Consider the following 17,293-nt stretch of genomic DNA (forward strand, 5'->3'; position numbering starts at 1 on the left):
TCCAGAATTCTCAGGTAACAACCTAATTTACATATGAATGACTAGCCAATTTAGCTTCCACTTGGCTGAAGCTAAAGCCTAGCTAAAAGCCTACCAGCCATTTGGCTGGAAGGCTGGTTTTAAAGGTAGAAAGCCAAATGGCTGCTCTCTGGGACTCTAAGCAGCAGTGTGTGATGAAGGGGCGGCAGATGACGGTGAAAGTGTTGGATTTCGGAATTTGCATCGTATGACACAGTGTGACTTCCGTGTTTTTAAAAGCCACAAATAAAGCTTCTGTACTCTGTGTGACCTGCTGGCATGGACATGCTTCATCAGCTCCTGACTGCAGAGTCATGTTATGCAAGCCATCAGCGTGTCCTTTAGCTTAATGACAGCAGCGCCTCCGTAACATGAGCTGATATAGTTTTAAAGATGAGGAGCACATTTCTGTATTTTTGTTTTGGGTGATTTTCTCTCACAGTTCCACAGAAACTAGTCCAGGGCTACTTCTGAGAAACTGAACTGAAAATGAATTGTAAGTCCAGCACAGGAAGTACTTTCCTCCTGTCACAGGTAGCTTTCCTTTTACTGACATCGTACTGTAGGTCTTGCAGTATTCCAGAATCATGTCACCAACATTACTGCATCCAAGATGTTATGTTAAATGTTACATTTGTTATATTTTTGAATGACAAACTTTTGTTTTTTTTCAGTTGTCGGTGAAACCTGATGACGTTGGTCAAAACTCTTCTTTGCTCACACATTGGCAGCTTTTGTCACTGTGGTGTTTGGATGGGCTGACGTCTCGATCGTGTTACAGACGGTGGAGCAGCTCATGTTTAACGTTACCATTGTGTGTGTGTTTTAGGTGATCTACACCTCGTTTGGAGGCTCTGCCAAAGGGCTGCACTTTAACAATCTGATCGTGGGTTTGGTGCTTCTGACCAGAGGACGTGATGAGGAGAAGGCAAAGTGTAAGTATCTGTTTAGGCCACGAGATGTTGATTTCATTTCCCTCTCTCTTGTCTCGCTTTAAAAAAATAAATTAAAAAAAAACAGAATAAAAGTAGTTTTAAAATTTGTTTTTTATGAGATATAATGTAAGCTTTAAGCTAATGCAGTTTAGTTGTAGTCAAGGAGTGATCAGGGGTTGCCATGGCTACTGCCACAGTTGGATAAACATACTTACTGTCATTAAAGTAATTTAATTACATCATTACCTACTATGAAAAGTAATTTGTTAAAGTATTTCTAAATTGCTAAAACGAACCCCCTTTGCATGTAGACGGGGTGTCATGGTTAAACATCCGGAGGCTGTATTTCCTGTCATATATATTTACCTTTAAGTGCTTTCACTCTATCTCTTTTCATAGCGAGTTGCACTCGGTAATATCTCCACCACCAAATAATCAGCATCAGGCTGGTTCGAGCTAGCTTTAGCTGAACTAAATGCTAGCTGTTGCTGTTTCTGAGGCTGAGCTCTGGCACAGGTATTAACAGGCCTCGTGTTTTGAAGGTACTGTTTAAAAATGTGAAGAACTAATTAGCAGCTGACCCTTGTGAACACTTCTCAGTATCTCAGCCGTGTAAAGGCCCGACAGACTCCTGACTCCTGGATTTGTTCCACGATTACTTGGTGAAATTTCCCTCTGGGCTTTGACTCAGACATTTATCCTAAGCCTTGTCCAGTGCTGTCTTGGATGTTTGCTTTCATACTGAAAGATGAACAATTATGTAGATTTTCGTTGAGGTCATCAAACTGTTCTTTGTTGTATTTTAGAAGCTAATAAAACAAATAATGAGACGACTCGTTCCACAGCTATTTTTTCCCCACTATCAATTTTATATCTGTAAACTTTAAGAAACTGGTGTCCTGGGTCAACAATTCTGCAATCACTCATTTTAACCTGTGGTTTAGTCCTTTATAATATCTGTCTCCATTCTTCGTTCCATGTTAAGTGGTTACTTGGAACAAAATCCAGTCGAATGTTGGCATCCGTCGAGTTATGTATAGGCAACATATGTTGAACGTGACAAAACAAACGAATGATGAAATTAACATAAACGAAACAGATTTGGGGCTTTATAATAAAAGTTTTTCTTAAAAATCTTTTAAATGTTAATAGTTACTGTATGTGTGATGACATTCGTTGACGCACTCCTTAAAGAGGAGATGGGGTACATGCATATATACATACACTGTGATCAAAGAGAAAAGATGCAGTATTCATAGTTGTCACATCAGAGCTACTGGGACACGTCCACCTGGAAGACAAAACACTACTGCGGTCCTCCAGCTGTCCTCTAAACGTCTTCAGATTTAACTTGGCACAGCACCAATCTGGCATTTTGGCTCTCAGATCCAGAAATCAGCATTTATTTACAGCTTCCAGAAGGGCGTGGCATATGGCACCAACCTGTGAACACACCTACGCCTACCCCGCCTTACAGGCCAAATCATTCTCCACGGCAACCAGGCTGTCAGTGGCGGCTCATTGAAACTGTAGGAATGGTTTAGCCGACACTGGACAAATACTCTGACACGTGACAAATGAATGCTCCTCATGCTTCCTGGCCCGACACTGTAAATGTCCAAGTCAACCAAATGTTAGATTTACACGTGGTACTTGAAGCTAGCTGTAGCAGTTATCTTTGCTTTAACGGTGAAGTTTCTTGTTCTGCGCCTCCCACACGGTGGTGTTATTTACCCATCCAGCTTTCATCCTGGCAGCGGGTCACAAGTCCCCAAAAATCACGGTTTCTCTTCATATCTTTGTCTCCCCTCCATGAAGAGATGAACGTAGTCTTGGCTCGAGATAAAAACAAAACTTTAGTCTTGCAGTACTACTGACCGTCCACTGCTGACCGTCATGATGGAGCGATGTTTTGCCCGACAGGGTGGCGAGTCGCTCACGTGACTGAAAACTATGAAAAAGTGAGTCAGCGAAGTCGGAACTGCAGCAAAACACTTGAATTTAATCTGGGAAGAAAACATTGAAATGTTATTGCTAAATCTATCCTGAACTTGTCAGTGGACTGATGACAGCTGGTGAGTGGTTCTGTTTTACTGCAAAACATCATTTTTAGAAGGTATTTCTACATATACAGCTTCAGAAAAGCTCGCTCACCTTACACTGTCCAAGCACACATGGGCCGGAAACTCTCCGAACTGTGTGAGACATCTCGTTGATTTCTTTGTAGGATGGGCTACAAGCTGAAGGAGCGACTGTTTTGAGACCACAGTGATTGAAACGTTTCATTTCTTTTTGTTTTTCATGCTTTTGGTTCGTCTCTTCTTCCTCAGGCTCATTCTGGTAGTTGTATCTCACATGTTGCAGGCATTCAAATCCATCAGGACATTATTGACATTGCGACTTTTATCAGCTCATTGCTGCTGTGTGCTGGACGCCTGCGTTCCTGTGATAAAGCTGAGCTTTCTTCTTCGTGTGTTTGTGTGCACAGACCTCTTCAGCCTGTTTGCCAGTGATCTGGGGGGATATGCTGCCAGGGAAGATATAGAAGCAGTTCTGCAGGTCCTGGATGGAGAAGTCCCGGCCTCCCTGAAGGAGTCCTTCGGCGAGGTGAGCAAACGCTGCAAAAACTGCACAGCATTAATCTGTTAACCCATGCACTTGATTCCAAGTGAGCTGCAGACTAATGACTCCTCAGCTTCTATCGTAGAGCGCTTGATCGTTGCAGAGGTTTCAGTCACATGCTTATAAAAGAGCCATTGTTACTAGGAGCGCACAGGGAGCCTCCTCGCTGTGATAATACAAAGTTTGGCTTATCAGCGAGTCATTGTGCTGGTTATTAAAATACCACCTGAAAGCATGCAAACCTCCCCACTCCCACCTCCTTTATAGCATGCAAACATCTCTAGAAACACAACACAATAAAGTCCCCTTCACGCTAATGTAATACTCAGGTGTTGCATTTCCCCCGATGATGTTTATGTCCATTATTATCCTTCTGCAATTACGTGTTCACTTCTGAAATCACCACTAACCAAATCCATGTCCAAGACTGATTGTTTCATTTGTTTAGATGCTTATTTATGGGTTAAACAGAGTCGGGATATTGTTTGTGTGCAGGAGAAACAAAAAAGTCGTTTGGTACTGGGCCACAAGAGTTGAGGCTCCGGGGGGGAATTCATGGTTTTCAGGGTTTTTATCGGCTTTCAGCGTTATTCTTTTATCGTTTTTATCATTAACTTGGTTTCCCTGCGTCTTTTCCTGTGTGTTATGAATAAATCTTCCTTTTTGTTTGGTGCCGGTGTCGTGCCAAACTAGGTACCCCGACAGAATTTGTTTCCCCCGCGTCAGGAGCACACGCTGGACTGTCCAAATCACGGACAAACAGTATCCCACATTGTTGATTTTTAGTTCACAAACACTTCTTATTATGACGCATTACTCCTGAAACTTTGGAGGATTTAGCTCTTTATATAGTAAAGTTACAGGAGAATAAAAATAGTTATCAGCCAAAATGTTAATGGTTTGTTAAAATAATCCCATCTGAGCACTAAATATATAATTTTCTGTTGTAACCTTCAAACTGAATGGTAATGTAACAATGCTAATTTTTCACTTTTTCACAAAATGAAAACATCAGTACTTCCTGCGTGCTCCCAGCACAGGGGAAACATTCTGTCGGGGATACCTACTTTGGCACGACACCGGCACTGGTTTTATTTTGTTGTATTTATCTGCGACACCTTTAAGGCCGGTCCGTGAAAATATTGTCGGACATAAACCGGTCTGTGGCCACCGCTGCTGTAAAGAGTTTTAAAACATCAAAAGAAGCCAAACCTAAGGTTCAACTGAAAATAGTGCACATGTATTTAAGAGCCTTCTTGGAGCACAATAAATATCACTCAATGATTTCACAATGACTTTATTGGAGCTATCATTAGCAGTGCTAGCACCAGCATGTAGGCTAACGTCCACACACATGTACGTAATGTGGTTGCACAGTTTATGTGCAGCTGTTAACATTATTTATCGCTGAAGTATCAAAATAATTTAAGTAAAGTCCTTCTAGAGGGAGGTGTTGCAGCTCGGCTCGCTCTATTTTGACCAGCTTGTGTTTCTGGTGCCAATCATCTCGCTGACTGAAGCACACATACAAATTTCAGGCCTTAGCAAAGCCATTGTGACATATAACATGTTTAAGCATCACTTTTGTTTTAAAGGGATGGCTGCATTACCTGCTGCCTCAGCCACTGGTAGTCCAGGTGTGCACGAGGCCGTTCCTACAGTAGCTCTAAGTTTGTGCACGAGGGAACATTTGCATTCATCGGGGATCGTTACGATTCATCAGGTTTCTTATATTAGAGCCTCGTCTGTCGTTCTCTGTTTGATGTTTGCAGCATGAAACTGACATCTGTCAACTGAATAGAGCTTCCACCTTGATGTGAAGCAAAGTGTATTTCCCTTATCTATGTTTGCGCCCTCGTCCTTGGCTACTTTCTGCAGTCCTGCCCCGGCACTTGTCACTCATTTTGATGAGCTGCCTTCTTTAAAATGTCAGTAAACTTCTGTTGGGGGAAAAAGACGTTCAAGAAGGAGAAGTCGGTGCTTCTCGTCACGACTGAATGATTCGATTTGTCAGACTTTGTGCAATTTGTTAGTTTAAATTTAAAAGCCCTAAACCCCAAAACACCTTGACTGATAAATAACGATAGCTAATGAGTCCGTAGCGACGGGGCAAAGCCTTTCCTCATTAAATAGGCAAACGAGGATGGACTCGGCACACGGCTGGCGATCGGGTGTTTTGGCGACAGCAGATTCATTTTGCCTTTGTGTTTGTGCAGGGAGACAAGGTCAACTACGATCGCTTCAGGAACTGGCTCCTGCAGGACAAGGAAGCCTTCACTTTGTCCAGATGGCTGCTGTCGGGAGGAGTGTGTGTCACGCTGACGGATGACAGCGACACGCCCACTTTCTACCAGACCCTAGCGGGCGTCACACACCGTAAGGCCACCCCTAAAACAGCGTCCTGCAGTGCGCCTGAATGTTATGTGTTTACTTCACACTTGAGACGCTCAGGTGTTCATTTGATACCTGGTTTGTTTTAGATGGACTTTGGATTAGAATCAGTCTGGATGATTATTCAGCATTTTTAGTCACTACAAGAAATTCTGACCTGCCTGGCCAAACTCTGCAATGCACAAGGCCTCACTAACCAATGTTGCTCCACAGAGAATAACTTAGAAAGCTTTTAATGTGAAACTACTCCAAGAAAATTGATGGCTTGTAGCTTGTTAAAGCGGAGGGGAGGATTAATAAATAAAACAGTTAAAAAAAATAAAACTGCAGCAGGTTAGAGCTGGTTTGAAGAGTAGTGTTTGTAAGGGGGAAAAGAGAGACTCTTCTGAGTGGTGGGAATGCAGTTTGTGGTGATGGTGTTCCTGACGCTACCAGGAACCACAAGTTGGTATAAAGTTTGCATTAATACGAGCAGCAGCTGCTACCAAGATGTGGAGGTTTCTTGCTAAACGGTGATGACATATACCAGTAAACACAGGCTGCTGGGAGGAGCCTGTTGCATGTGAAGGTGCAGCCCCGTCTGATTGTAGGTCGCGCAGAACATTTGATTATTTGTAAATATTTGTTCCTGAATTCGAAGCAGCGAAACGTGCTTATTCTCTTCGTCTTGTTGCTTTCTGTTCTGTTTGCACGAACCGAACCCTCGGCTTGGACCGAGCTGCAGAAACACTGAAAAATTAAAACTCTGAATCCTTGAGGCCAATTCCACACCCGTTTCAATGAGACTGCTTGTCATTTTAATTAAATGTTGTTTGTGTGTGTTGTTGTTGTTGCCTGTGTTTAATTGTGTAGTATTTGTAACTGTGAGATACTTGCTGCTGCCTGTTTTTCGGCCGGGTGTCCCTTAAAAAAGAGGTTTTGAATCTCAGTGGGTGAAAATTGAAAATTGAAATATTTCAGGGATGTAATAGATTCACTGTGTGATCTTCTGCCACATCGTAGTGAGTGAAACGGACATTTTCCCATTTCCATCTTCCTCTTCCTGCACCTCCGTCCTCGGTCTTGGAGAGCAAACGTCTCAGGAAACACCACAAACATCTCCCAGCGTGCGTTCCAGCTCCGACAGCGTTACACTTAAAACGTGCTGACCCCGATTCTTATTTCATGTCGTCTTCCAGCTTCGTGACTCCATCACTCCTTCATATGAATCGTGAGTTCTTGTCAAAGTCTGAACCAGAGAACATGAATGTTGATGCTGTCGAGTGTGTCTTCACATGCTGACAGCCACCTCTGTCCCAGCCGGCTCTTATGTAACAAAAGTATTTGAATGGGTGGTTTTATTTCTGCCTGATGTTACTGATCGATTTGTGAAAGACTGTTCAGGGTCAGTGAGTGTAGTGTAGTGCAGCGTGTGCAGTACAGGACGTTACACGGGTCCTTAAAGATATTGTCCTGATGAGAGAAACTTTGCTTGTGTAAAATGAAGGAGCTGACTGAAAAAGGCTTGATAATCAAACATTTTCATACCCTACAGTTCACTTTAGAAACACGCTGTGGTTTGCAGATACAAAGCCTTATTACCAGCCCAGACGTTTGATCTACAGCACAGTGTGTCTAAAAACATGGTTACGTCACTCAGAAACAGCAAGTTTTTACTCTACGACAAAGAGTTTAAGACAAAAAAAGAAAAGAAAAAAATTTGTTACTGTTATTGTGTTGAGGACGTCGCATACGTGCTGACTACGCTCGACATAAGCAGGTGATAGTGTGTCTATGCTTGCAAAAAGTCTTTTAAAAGAAGTAGTGTGTGATGTAGCAGTACACTTATTCTGTCAACACGTCTCCACAAATCAGATTTTTTTAAAAAACTTTATTCTAAAACGATTTCTTAGCCAACTTCATGCCACGTGATTCCCTGACCTCATTATACCTTAGATCCACATTGTTCCACAAACTCAGAGAGATGCATGTGGGTGTGTCACATTGGTTTGTGGCTTTCAGCTCAGTTTTCCACATTTGCGTCTCGCAGTTACAGTAAGAGTAACGATGGAGCGATCGTACGAACAGCAGTGATTGCTGGCACGTCAAACAAAAGCACGTTCTGTTGTTTGCTGTAGGTTAGTGTTTTCACAAGACCAAGAAGTAAATTTAGCCTGTTAAGTTCAGATGGCTGCAAAGAAGCTGTGTTGTCCAGAGAAGCTGAGGTTGTCTTTAATCTGGCTGCTTCCAGCTTATCCTCTTACCTTTGCGTCTCTTGATCTGTATTTGTGAGTGTGAGTTGAAGAGAGAGCGCGACTGACACAGCCCTGGTTCATGACTCTTTCCAGAACGAGAACATAAAGCGTGACTCACGGCGGAGCTTAGCACGGTGAATCTGCTGCTAACGTGCTAGCTTGCGATGCTATCTTGGAGTTATTTGAGTAGAAATCCTTGGAAATAACCTTCCAGGCAGGATGGCATAGTCTCTGTGAGCAGCTGATGCGGGGAGTTTTGCTGTGCTACGTACTGGCTGTGGCAACACCTGTGTAAGGATGTTCCCTGGATAATGGTATGGTATCTCTGCTGCCACTCGGACAGAGTAGCACCTCTGGGTGGGTATCAGACCTGCAGGGCGCCATGAAGTGTAACGGCTTTTGAATCGGCCCGTCGTCAGATCGGTTTTGTTATTAAAATGAAAAGTATCTGGATTTGTTTTTCGTTGGTAGATTTATGCGTACCAGCATCTGAGTAGCACATTTAGCATAGCAGCAGTGCAGGTCCTTGGGCTCTGTAAAAGTTAATGCACATACTCAGAAGAGAAGACTGCTAAACTGAAGCTCATCATCATTATAAAGACGTTAAATCCAGCAAAGAATGGCTCTTGTGTGTCTTCGAGTCTACGCCAGTGTTTGTAGAAGTGACCCTATGGTGCATGGGAGATGTGCAGGAGTGGATCCAAAGTGAGCCTCGTGAGTTTTATAGATTAGCAGTCAGACCGTCATTTTGCCTCTTGACTGAATCAGAGCCTTCAGTAATATTTCTGGCTCGTATCGTTTCCTCCATGCCGTCTCCGTACAGTCCCTGGTGTAAATCATTCGTTTTGTATTCAGTGTTTCCTTTAACTTTAAATGTCTGAACCAGGAAGTGAGAAAGGTTGTCGAGCTGTGTCTTTACTACAGAGAGTTATAAAAACCTTCACTCAGTCAGAGAGAAGTCTGGGCTTCAGCTTCACCTGCCTCCCATCACTGCAACCTGTTTGTTACCTGTAGCTGCTAAAAACAAGCTTTCAGCCCACCTGACCGAGAATCCACAGTCCAGTTTCTACCAGGAAGTGCCGGCCGTTTGATTCATACGTCTGCGTTTGACAACTATTATTGTTTTGGCTACCTGCCACAGGCTAGCTGACTAGCTGCTGAATCCAGTTAGCTTAAGCTGCAGATTAGAAAGTTAAAGGATGGTTGTTACCCCGGGCGGAGCTTCATGTGCTATATCGGTCTGATCCGTATCACTTTGTGACAACCAGACTCAAATTCTCCCATTGCTCATTACATAACCCTACCCTGGGTTTACTGATGATGATGATGATGATGATGAGAAGGGTTAGAGTTCGAACCCAAGGAGACTTCATGGAAGAGAGTGTGTGTGTGTGTGTGTGTGTGTGTGGTCACCAAATGTAATTGCTTAATTAGCAATAATTAGTTTATATGATCCTAAATTTGTACTTGTGGACTTGTATTAAATTTCCGATGATATGTTTGAATACATTTTTATATTTCTTACTTTTGGATGGTTAAACGTCACCTGAAAGAACAACATCCTGACCTGTCTTTAAAACATTAACAAAACGCTCTGTTATAATCAATGAGAGTTGCGACACCACAAAGTCGGCTTTTTAGCCAGCTTTCATTGAAACAGAACGACCTTCATCCTTTTAGACTGTTCTCATGGAGAAGACGTGAACGTAGACGGTAACATAAGGCCAAACGAGCTGCTGGGAGAAGCTGGCCGACTGTTTCTCAGTGGAGGATAATGACCGAGCTCTGCTGAGGCAGTGGAGACAGCCTGGTTCTCCCCAGGAGATCCTTTCTTCTGCCGATGTACGATAAAGTATCTGAGTGTGAGCTCGTGTCGTGTTGCTCCTCCATACTCCCACAGAAGTTCTTCCCTCACCTGTCAGCAGCATCACTTATGGATCGCATGCTCCCGTGTTTTCTTTCCTCTTTGCCCTTAAGCACCATATTTATGATTCAGTACACAGTGTTATTTTTCTCCATTTGCATGGTTTGTACAGTAATAAAATTCAGTTAGAGCTGCACGATGTGAGAAAAATGTGCATCAGTAATGAAGATGCAAGAAGAAGGTTTGAAGTTTAGAAGTTTTAGCCGACACATCTTAAGTAAAAATATCCGATTAAGCTTAATAACCTGTAAAGAAAAAGATAACGATTAACGCAGATGCTTCATGTACGCTGGGCTGCGTTAACACCTGAGCTGCCTGCATTAGACATGCTAATGCGCCTCACATGCAAAGAGACGTTCAGGTCTGCAGTGCATGTTTGCAAACGGCTTTCATCTGGACGATCTAAAGTACAGTTTGCTTTTATCTTTCTATTGTATCTCAAATCAGCGGTGCTGGATTGGTCATTTACAGAAATCAGGTCAAATTCAGATCTGCGGTATTTCAACCCTTTCTTTGTGTTGTTCCATTTTAAATTACACATAACAACTATAATCATTTTCTAGTCTTCCAGTATTCGTTTTGGCTCTGTGGCTCAGTGTCGTAGACAGTAACCGTGTAGCCGCGTGGCAGCTGTTCCATAGGTCTGTTACTGTAACCAGGATAATATTGTTTGAAATAAAAACACAGACCGCTCCGTCAGCTTCCAACATGACATTTTGAAGTGACCTTGAGCAAAAGGGGGTGGAGTGAAGTTATCAGCTGATACTAGCTAGCTTGTTTGGCATGTTGATTTAATCAACTGTGAGCAGCAGTGTACAGACTAACACACCTGTTTATGAGTTCCCAGCAACAGACTAACAGAACACGACAGTTTGGCTCTCGTGTTCTTGGCTGCTCTGTACCACAGCGGCACACCTCATCTGTCCCGTGCTTCCATTTAGTGATGCAGAAACACCAACACCACAGAAAAGGTGGATGGACCCCAGACGGTTGTGTTAGCACACCGGACGTCCTGGAGCCAGTCTCAAGAAGAAATATAGTTTTTGTTTATGGGTTTATTTTGTTCTTCTGCATTTGTCTCATTTTCACTTTATGTATATGTGCTATCTTCCTCTTGTTGGAGTCTCTGGGTTGAATGTGTTGACTTTAGAAAGTCCAAACAGGCTTTAAACCTGTCTAATAAAAACTTTCTGATTTGCTGTTACTAATTCTTGGAAAGTGTGGAGAAACTGCTCAATCAAATGTCACTGTGCAACATTCGCCTGCAGTACGATCCTTCAGTGACAAATATCTGACTGCCTGTGTCTGTGTGCGTCTCCTGCAGTGGAGGAGTCTGACATTATAGACTTGGAGAAGCGCTACTGGTTGCTGAAAGCTCAGTCCAGAACCGGCCGCTTTGACTTGGAAACCTTCATTCCTCTCGTGTCTCCTCCTATTCATGCGTCACTGAGTGAAGGTAAGACGATACTTACTCAGTTTCATATCTGCATAGCTTTGCAATAATGATGAAGAAATGATGAGTGGTGTTCTCACTTAGCCCGGGCTTTGAATACACGACCTCAGCAGAGAACACGATCTGCTTTAAGCGCTCCTAATGTTATGTGTTGTTGATCTTGTTTTTTTAGGCTTGTTTCACGCCTTTGATGAAAATCGGGACAATCACATCGACTTTAAAGAGATCTCTTGTGGGCTCTCCGCATGCTGCAGGGGGCCTGTTGCTGAGAGACAGAAATGTAAGGCTCACTGTGGATTCAGATCCACACAGACACCCCACATAAGTCCCACCGCTGCCCATAACAAGCCCGCTTCTCAGTTGAAGCTGATATCCAGGGTTTAAATGTCTTTTTTTTGTCCTTAAAGAAAGTCCCGATCGGTCGGTACAGTCATGGACCGTTCTCATCAGGACTTCCACTGGTGCTTGAAATTACATTTGCACTGGCAGCAGTGGCAGCGCGTTGGATTTCCTGCTCGTACACTGAACAGCACGATGCATCGGCGTGGTGCTTCATCAACATCATAAACGTCTTTTTGGTCTCTTTCACTTCCAGTTTGCTTTAAAGTGTTTGATGTGGACCGTGATGGGGTTCTGTCTCGAGATGAGCTTCATGAAATGGTGGTGGCCTTGCTGGAGGTGTGGAAGGACAATCGGACAGACTTACTCCCTGTAAGTAAACTCACACTGTCACACACACGCACACAACCCTCCAGAGCGATCAAGGGTGAACTTTCATATTTCTGCCTACTGGAACCTGACTCATGCACAGAACTGTGCTCGTAATTATAGCAGCCAGGGTTTTGTGAGTGAGAGAGGTTTTTCTTTTTCTGATAACAAAGTATTGTCTGATCTGTTTAAGAGACGTATGCAAATATTCACATTCAGCATAAATAGAATGTAAATCTGTAAATTTGTTCTCTTTGTCCGTGAACTTTTCCACTATCAGCATTGGTTTAACAGCTGATATTTCTCCCTCCTCGTGTGTTTTTTTTTCACTAGTTTTGCATTTGGCTAGGGGCGTTACTGGTAGCATTAGGCGATACCTGGACCCTGCAGAGGTTGCACAGGTAGTTCAACTCCTCCAGGATGGCACATCAATATTTTGCCATTGCCAGAAGGATTGCTGTTTGCTTCAGCACAGTCTGAAGAACATGAAGGAGATTCCAGGAGACCGACAGTTACTCTAGGAGAGCTGGACACGACTCCAGAAGGTCCTTAACCGTCAGCAGGACCGGTATCTGCTCCTTTGTGCACGGAGGAACAGGATAAGCACTGCCAGAGCTACAAAATGACCTCCAGCACTGGTGTGAATGTCTCTGACCAAACAACCAGACTTCATGACGGTGGCCTGAGAGCCCATCATCCTGTAGTGGTCCACCACTGTCCATCACTGTTACCTTTGTTTTTCGCACATGAGAGCAGGTTCACCCTGAGCACATGTGACAGATGTAAAAGGGTCTGAATGAGTCATGGAGAACATTGTTGCATGTAACCTTGTTCAGTAGGGGGGCGTATCCACAGAGGGACATACAGACCTCTACGGGCTAGTTAACGGCACCCTGGCTGCCATCAGGTACCAGCATGAACTCCACTGACCCACTGTCAGACCCTGCTCTGGTGTAGTGGGTTCTTACTGGTGCACGACAATGCCCGGCCTCACGTGGTGCAAACGCGCAGTCAGGTACCAAAGGATGAACGAAGTGATGCCGTCCATTGCTCCCATGCTCACCCAACCTAAATCCAAGTCTGAGACATCAGAGCATCGAGTGTCACCAGGTTGCGCGTCAGACTGTCCAGGAGCTCAGTGATGGCCTGCTCCAGATCTGGAGGAGGTTAAGACGAGGCGCTTACTGTGTTTTGCTGCATGCTGATCTATTGTGTTGCTGTTGCAGGAGCTGCAGAGTAGTGTGTCAGACATAGTAGAAGACATCCTAAAGATGCACGACACAACTAAGGTAAGACAGCTCCATGTTATCATCGTTGGTACACAGTCCTGTGCAAAACCTCTAAATACATAAATGCTCATTAGTATTCATGATTAATTTTTTAAGGCTTTTAAAGCGTCTGCAGCTTTAAAGAAATCATTGCTCAGAAAAAGCAAACACTTTTCACGCAGCCGTGTGAGTGTTGGCTGCTCACTGACAATGACCTCGCAGTCCTCAGCCACCTTATCGTACCCACAGCTATTCGAAGGTGTCACAGCAGTGTTTATTTTCAGAGTTGCGTGCCTGATTATGTTCGCCTTGGTTCTATTTCACTCTCCACCAGCTGGGTCACCTGACCCTCGAGGACTACCAGATCTGGAGTGTAAAGAGCGCTTTGGCCAACGAGTTCCTGAACCTGCTTTTTCAGGTTAGCACCCAGATGCTACGGTCTTAAAACTCACACCGTGTTCACATTGAAGTTGAGTATTTATTCGTTATCCTCGTGTATTTTCATCTTTATCTCGGTTCAGGTGTGCCACATAGTCCTGGGGCTCAGGCCTGCTACTCCAGAGGAGGAGGGGCAAATCATCAGGTACGTACCTGTCCTCGCCACCTGCCCAGTCATTGTTTGGTTGAAAGGTCGGTTCGATGTTTCTCATTTGATTTGTGATTTTCTCCTGTGTGTGTGTGTGTGTGTGTGTGTGTAGGGGTTGGTTAGAGAGGGAGAGCAGACATGGGCTGCAGCAAGGCCAGAACTGGTTCCTCATCTCGATGCTGTGGTGGCAGCAGTGGAAAGACTACGTTAAATATGTAAGTAGTGTATTAACCCTTTAAAGCCGGTCAGAGCGGCACGCTCCGTTTTGCATAACTATTTTTAAATCCCGGTAGCTCTGCAACCACGTGAGCTAGCGCAATAATTTTTTTTGCATATGAAACAGGAGGAGTTGTACTTACATCTTATGCCATCAGCTTGTCCTCGGTCACGGTTTCCTTCCACATATATCTTTGCAAAAACTGCATAAAAAGCACTTGCAGCAACAAAAACACAATATTCCAGAAACAGCTTTGCTGATCCGATCAGCTGTTTGTAACACTTCCTACGGTGGAATAGATGTCAGTGTGAACTATCGCATGTCCGCCATTACCTGCCCGAAACCGGAAGTGACGTCATTTTCGCGGAAATGTAGTTTGTTTTACCTTCAGGGCCTCATGAGCTTATACTGGTGTTTTTAAAAGTTATTTTTGACTTTATGACTTTCTGTGTCGTTTCTGGGATGCTCAGAAGTCAAATTGCACTGCTGGAAATAGTTTATTTTGATGCATATGCTGCTTTTTTTTTTGCAAATTTGCACTATAATATTTATTTTCGTTTTTCCTGCAGTATATAAAAATTGGTGTATTTCAAAAATAAAACTATGAAGACACTCAAAATAAATTTCCTGTGGTGGGAAACTATTTTGTGCAACTTTTTTGTATTTACAGTTTTGAGGGATAAGCCTCTTAAATTTCTCTAACTAGAAATATATGTTAAAAAACAAAAACGATTTTCAATTTTTTTGTAGTTTATTGCACTTTTTTGCAATTTATGTAATTACTATGCACTTAATGCAGACATATTATTAAAATCTGGGCTGTAATGGTTGTATTGATGTATATCAACTTGAAATGCTCCCAAAAATGGCTCCACAGCATGTAAAATATAATATAAGCTCTGGCGGACTTGGTTCTATGGTAGGTCTTAAAGGGTTAACGGGATTTTTTTATTTAGCTCTTTTCCCCTCAGACGTCTGTTTCTGTGTTCTGAGCTGAGCAGGTTTCTGGCGTCGAGAGCAAAATGATTGAGCGTGCGTTAGAAATGAGTCTGATCTCTGTCTAAAACCTGGAACCTGTTCTGATGGTCGTCAAACCACCTCTGATATGTCCCAAGATGTCACAACTTGTCATTAAGGGAACGGGGAGGTTGTCAAACATTGTCATTGTGGGGAAAGCGTTAAATATAGCTGCTAATAGCTGACAGCACTGTGGTTAACATATGTTAGGCAGCGTCCCATGATGCTGTGCGGTGAACAGCACAGGATCGAATATTCAGCTGACACTCTTTGAGTCGCCTTTTCTGCACAGAAACGGGAACTGGTCAAAATCTCATTACTCCATACATTTGTTTATTCGGGGCCTTTTAAAGTCGAGTGCCCTGTTTTCACCTTCACCTCTCATTCACTTTCATACATCACTACAAAGCTTAGCTACAGGGCATTACATGCGTGACAGCTGTCCTGTTATTATTTATATATGTCTCGGGTGTGTGCGATTTAGCAGTGGTATATGTATTTATATTTTCCCCCACTTAAAAACATCTGCGACAGTTTCTGTTTCCATTCATGCACTTCCAGTCAGTGTATCAGACTCATCGTTACATCTCGTGCTGTAACTTCACTGGGACAGAAGCAGTGACCATCAGCCAGTAAGATAAAACGTTATAGCGGCTCTCACGCTAAACAATCTTGCCAATTGGGTCGTCTTCCCCTCAGGAGCATAAGGGCATCGTGGTGGAACAGCCATCCATCCTGAGCTCACTCAGAACTCCAATGGCCACGGCCACCGTCGAGCCTGCCCTCCCTGATAGACTGGGAGGGCCGGCCACGTCCGGCCACGTCAGCCCCACCGAGGAGAGGTCACCTGATGCCGTGTCCAGTGCCTCAGAGGCTACAGAAACTGGTCAGTCCGCACATCTCTTTATAGAAACGGATTGTAGATCAAAATGAAAATCTTGGGTGTTATTTTTGTACTACGTATTTGTTCTGCTCCCTCTCTGTCTCAGCAGCACTGAGCCCACAGGTAGCCTCAGCCACAGAGAGCTGTTTCGCACGTCAGCACAACGTCTCAGACAACAACAATCAGTGTTTTTCTGGAGCCAACGGCCACCTCCCCTCCCAGCTGGCAGCACAAAGACCCGGAGCCATCGACAACCAGCCTCTGGTCACCACTGACCCCATGAAGGCAAGGACTAACTCCGTATGGCTGTAATAAGGTTACAGCTTATAGCGCGTCCCGTATCACGTTCACAGCTCAGCTGGAGCGTATGTTTGACACACGAGCTCAGAGAAGCCGCTCATTCCAGCAGCGTTGCACTCCCTCCTGATTTGCATTCTGGGTGGTGCTCGCGCATCATGTTTTACGAAGCTGTGCATCTAAGAGACAGATGTGGTCCTGGCTTTTGACAATCAGGGCGTCTGCAATCTTTAGCACGTGTAAACAAACCAAAACCGTATCCACCAGATTCTTTCTCGGTTTGTCGCTCCTCATCTGCTGGCAAAGGCTCTGCGGGGCCAGATGGTACCTCTCTTTCCTTTTGTCTTATCTTTCTGTAATCATCGCCGCATTTCTGCTTGTGTGTAGCATCAGGGTGCTGTCTCTTTTTATTATGTGTAATTCAGAGAGACAGACCAGCGTCTTTGTGCCCTTATTCGAATGCTGATGTGTGTCCCGTGTCCTGTGCAGGCGCCCACGTTAACTATGGAGGGCGGCAGGCTAAAACGCTCCCTGCAGCTGCTGCCTCGTAGAGACTTTGAGACGGTGCCAGAGCCTGTGTGGCGGGCGCTCTACCACTGGTACGGTGCCAACCTCGGCCTGCCGCGACCGGTGAGTGAACACAGCAAACCACTCACAAGCTAATAAACTTCACTTTCACTGTGATGCAGTACCTGGGAATAATCAATCAGCTGCTGGGCTGGAGCAGGTCATCCATGAGC

At 44.1% G+C, this 17,293-nt stretch overlaps 1 protein-coding gene across 2 annotated transcripts in view; it reads left to right on the top strand.

Annotated features, from left to right (window-relative positions):
• Positions 1–17,293, top strand: part of usp32 (ubiquitin specific peptidase 32) — a 66,928-nt gene that overhangs the window by 29,349 nt on the left and 20,286 nt on the right. The window contains exons 3-15 of one of the 2 annotated variants that reach the window (XM_084952007.1): positions 848–953; positions 3,442–3,560; positions 5,792–5,951; positions 11,449–11,580; positions 11,750–11,857; positions 12,173–12,288; positions 13,512–13,574; positions 13,888–13,971; positions 14,075–14,136; positions 14,252–14,354; positions 16,073–16,259; positions 16,363–16,541; positions 17,043–17,183. In XM_084952007.1, the coding sequence (XP_084808133.1) occupies positions 848–953; positions 3,442–3,560; positions 5,792–5,951; positions 11,449–11,580; positions 11,750–11,857; positions 12,173–12,288; positions 13,512–13,574; positions 13,888–13,971; positions 14,075–14,136; positions 14,252–14,354; positions 16,073–16,259; positions 16,363–16,541; positions 17,043–17,183 (1,560 nt within the window). The remainder of the gene's footprint in view (positions 1–847; positions 954–3,441; positions 3,561–5,791; positions 5,952–11,448; positions 11,581–11,749; positions 11,858–12,172; positions 12,289–13,511; positions 13,575–13,887; positions 13,972–14,074; positions 14,137–14,251; positions 14,355–16,072; positions 16,260–16,362; positions 16,542–17,042; positions 17,184–17,293) is intronic. The other variant, XM_084952008.1, reaches the window with a different exon arrangement.

This window comes from Perissodus microlepis, chromosome 14 (genome assembly GCF_051167445.1).
Source record: "Perissodus microlepis isolate ML-2025 ecotype Zambia chromosome 14, ASM5116744v1, whole genome shotgun sequence".
Classification (NCBI taxonomy): domain Eukaryota; kingdom Metazoa; phylum Chordata; class Actinopteri; order Cichliformes; family Cichlidae; genus Perissodus; species Perissodus microlepis.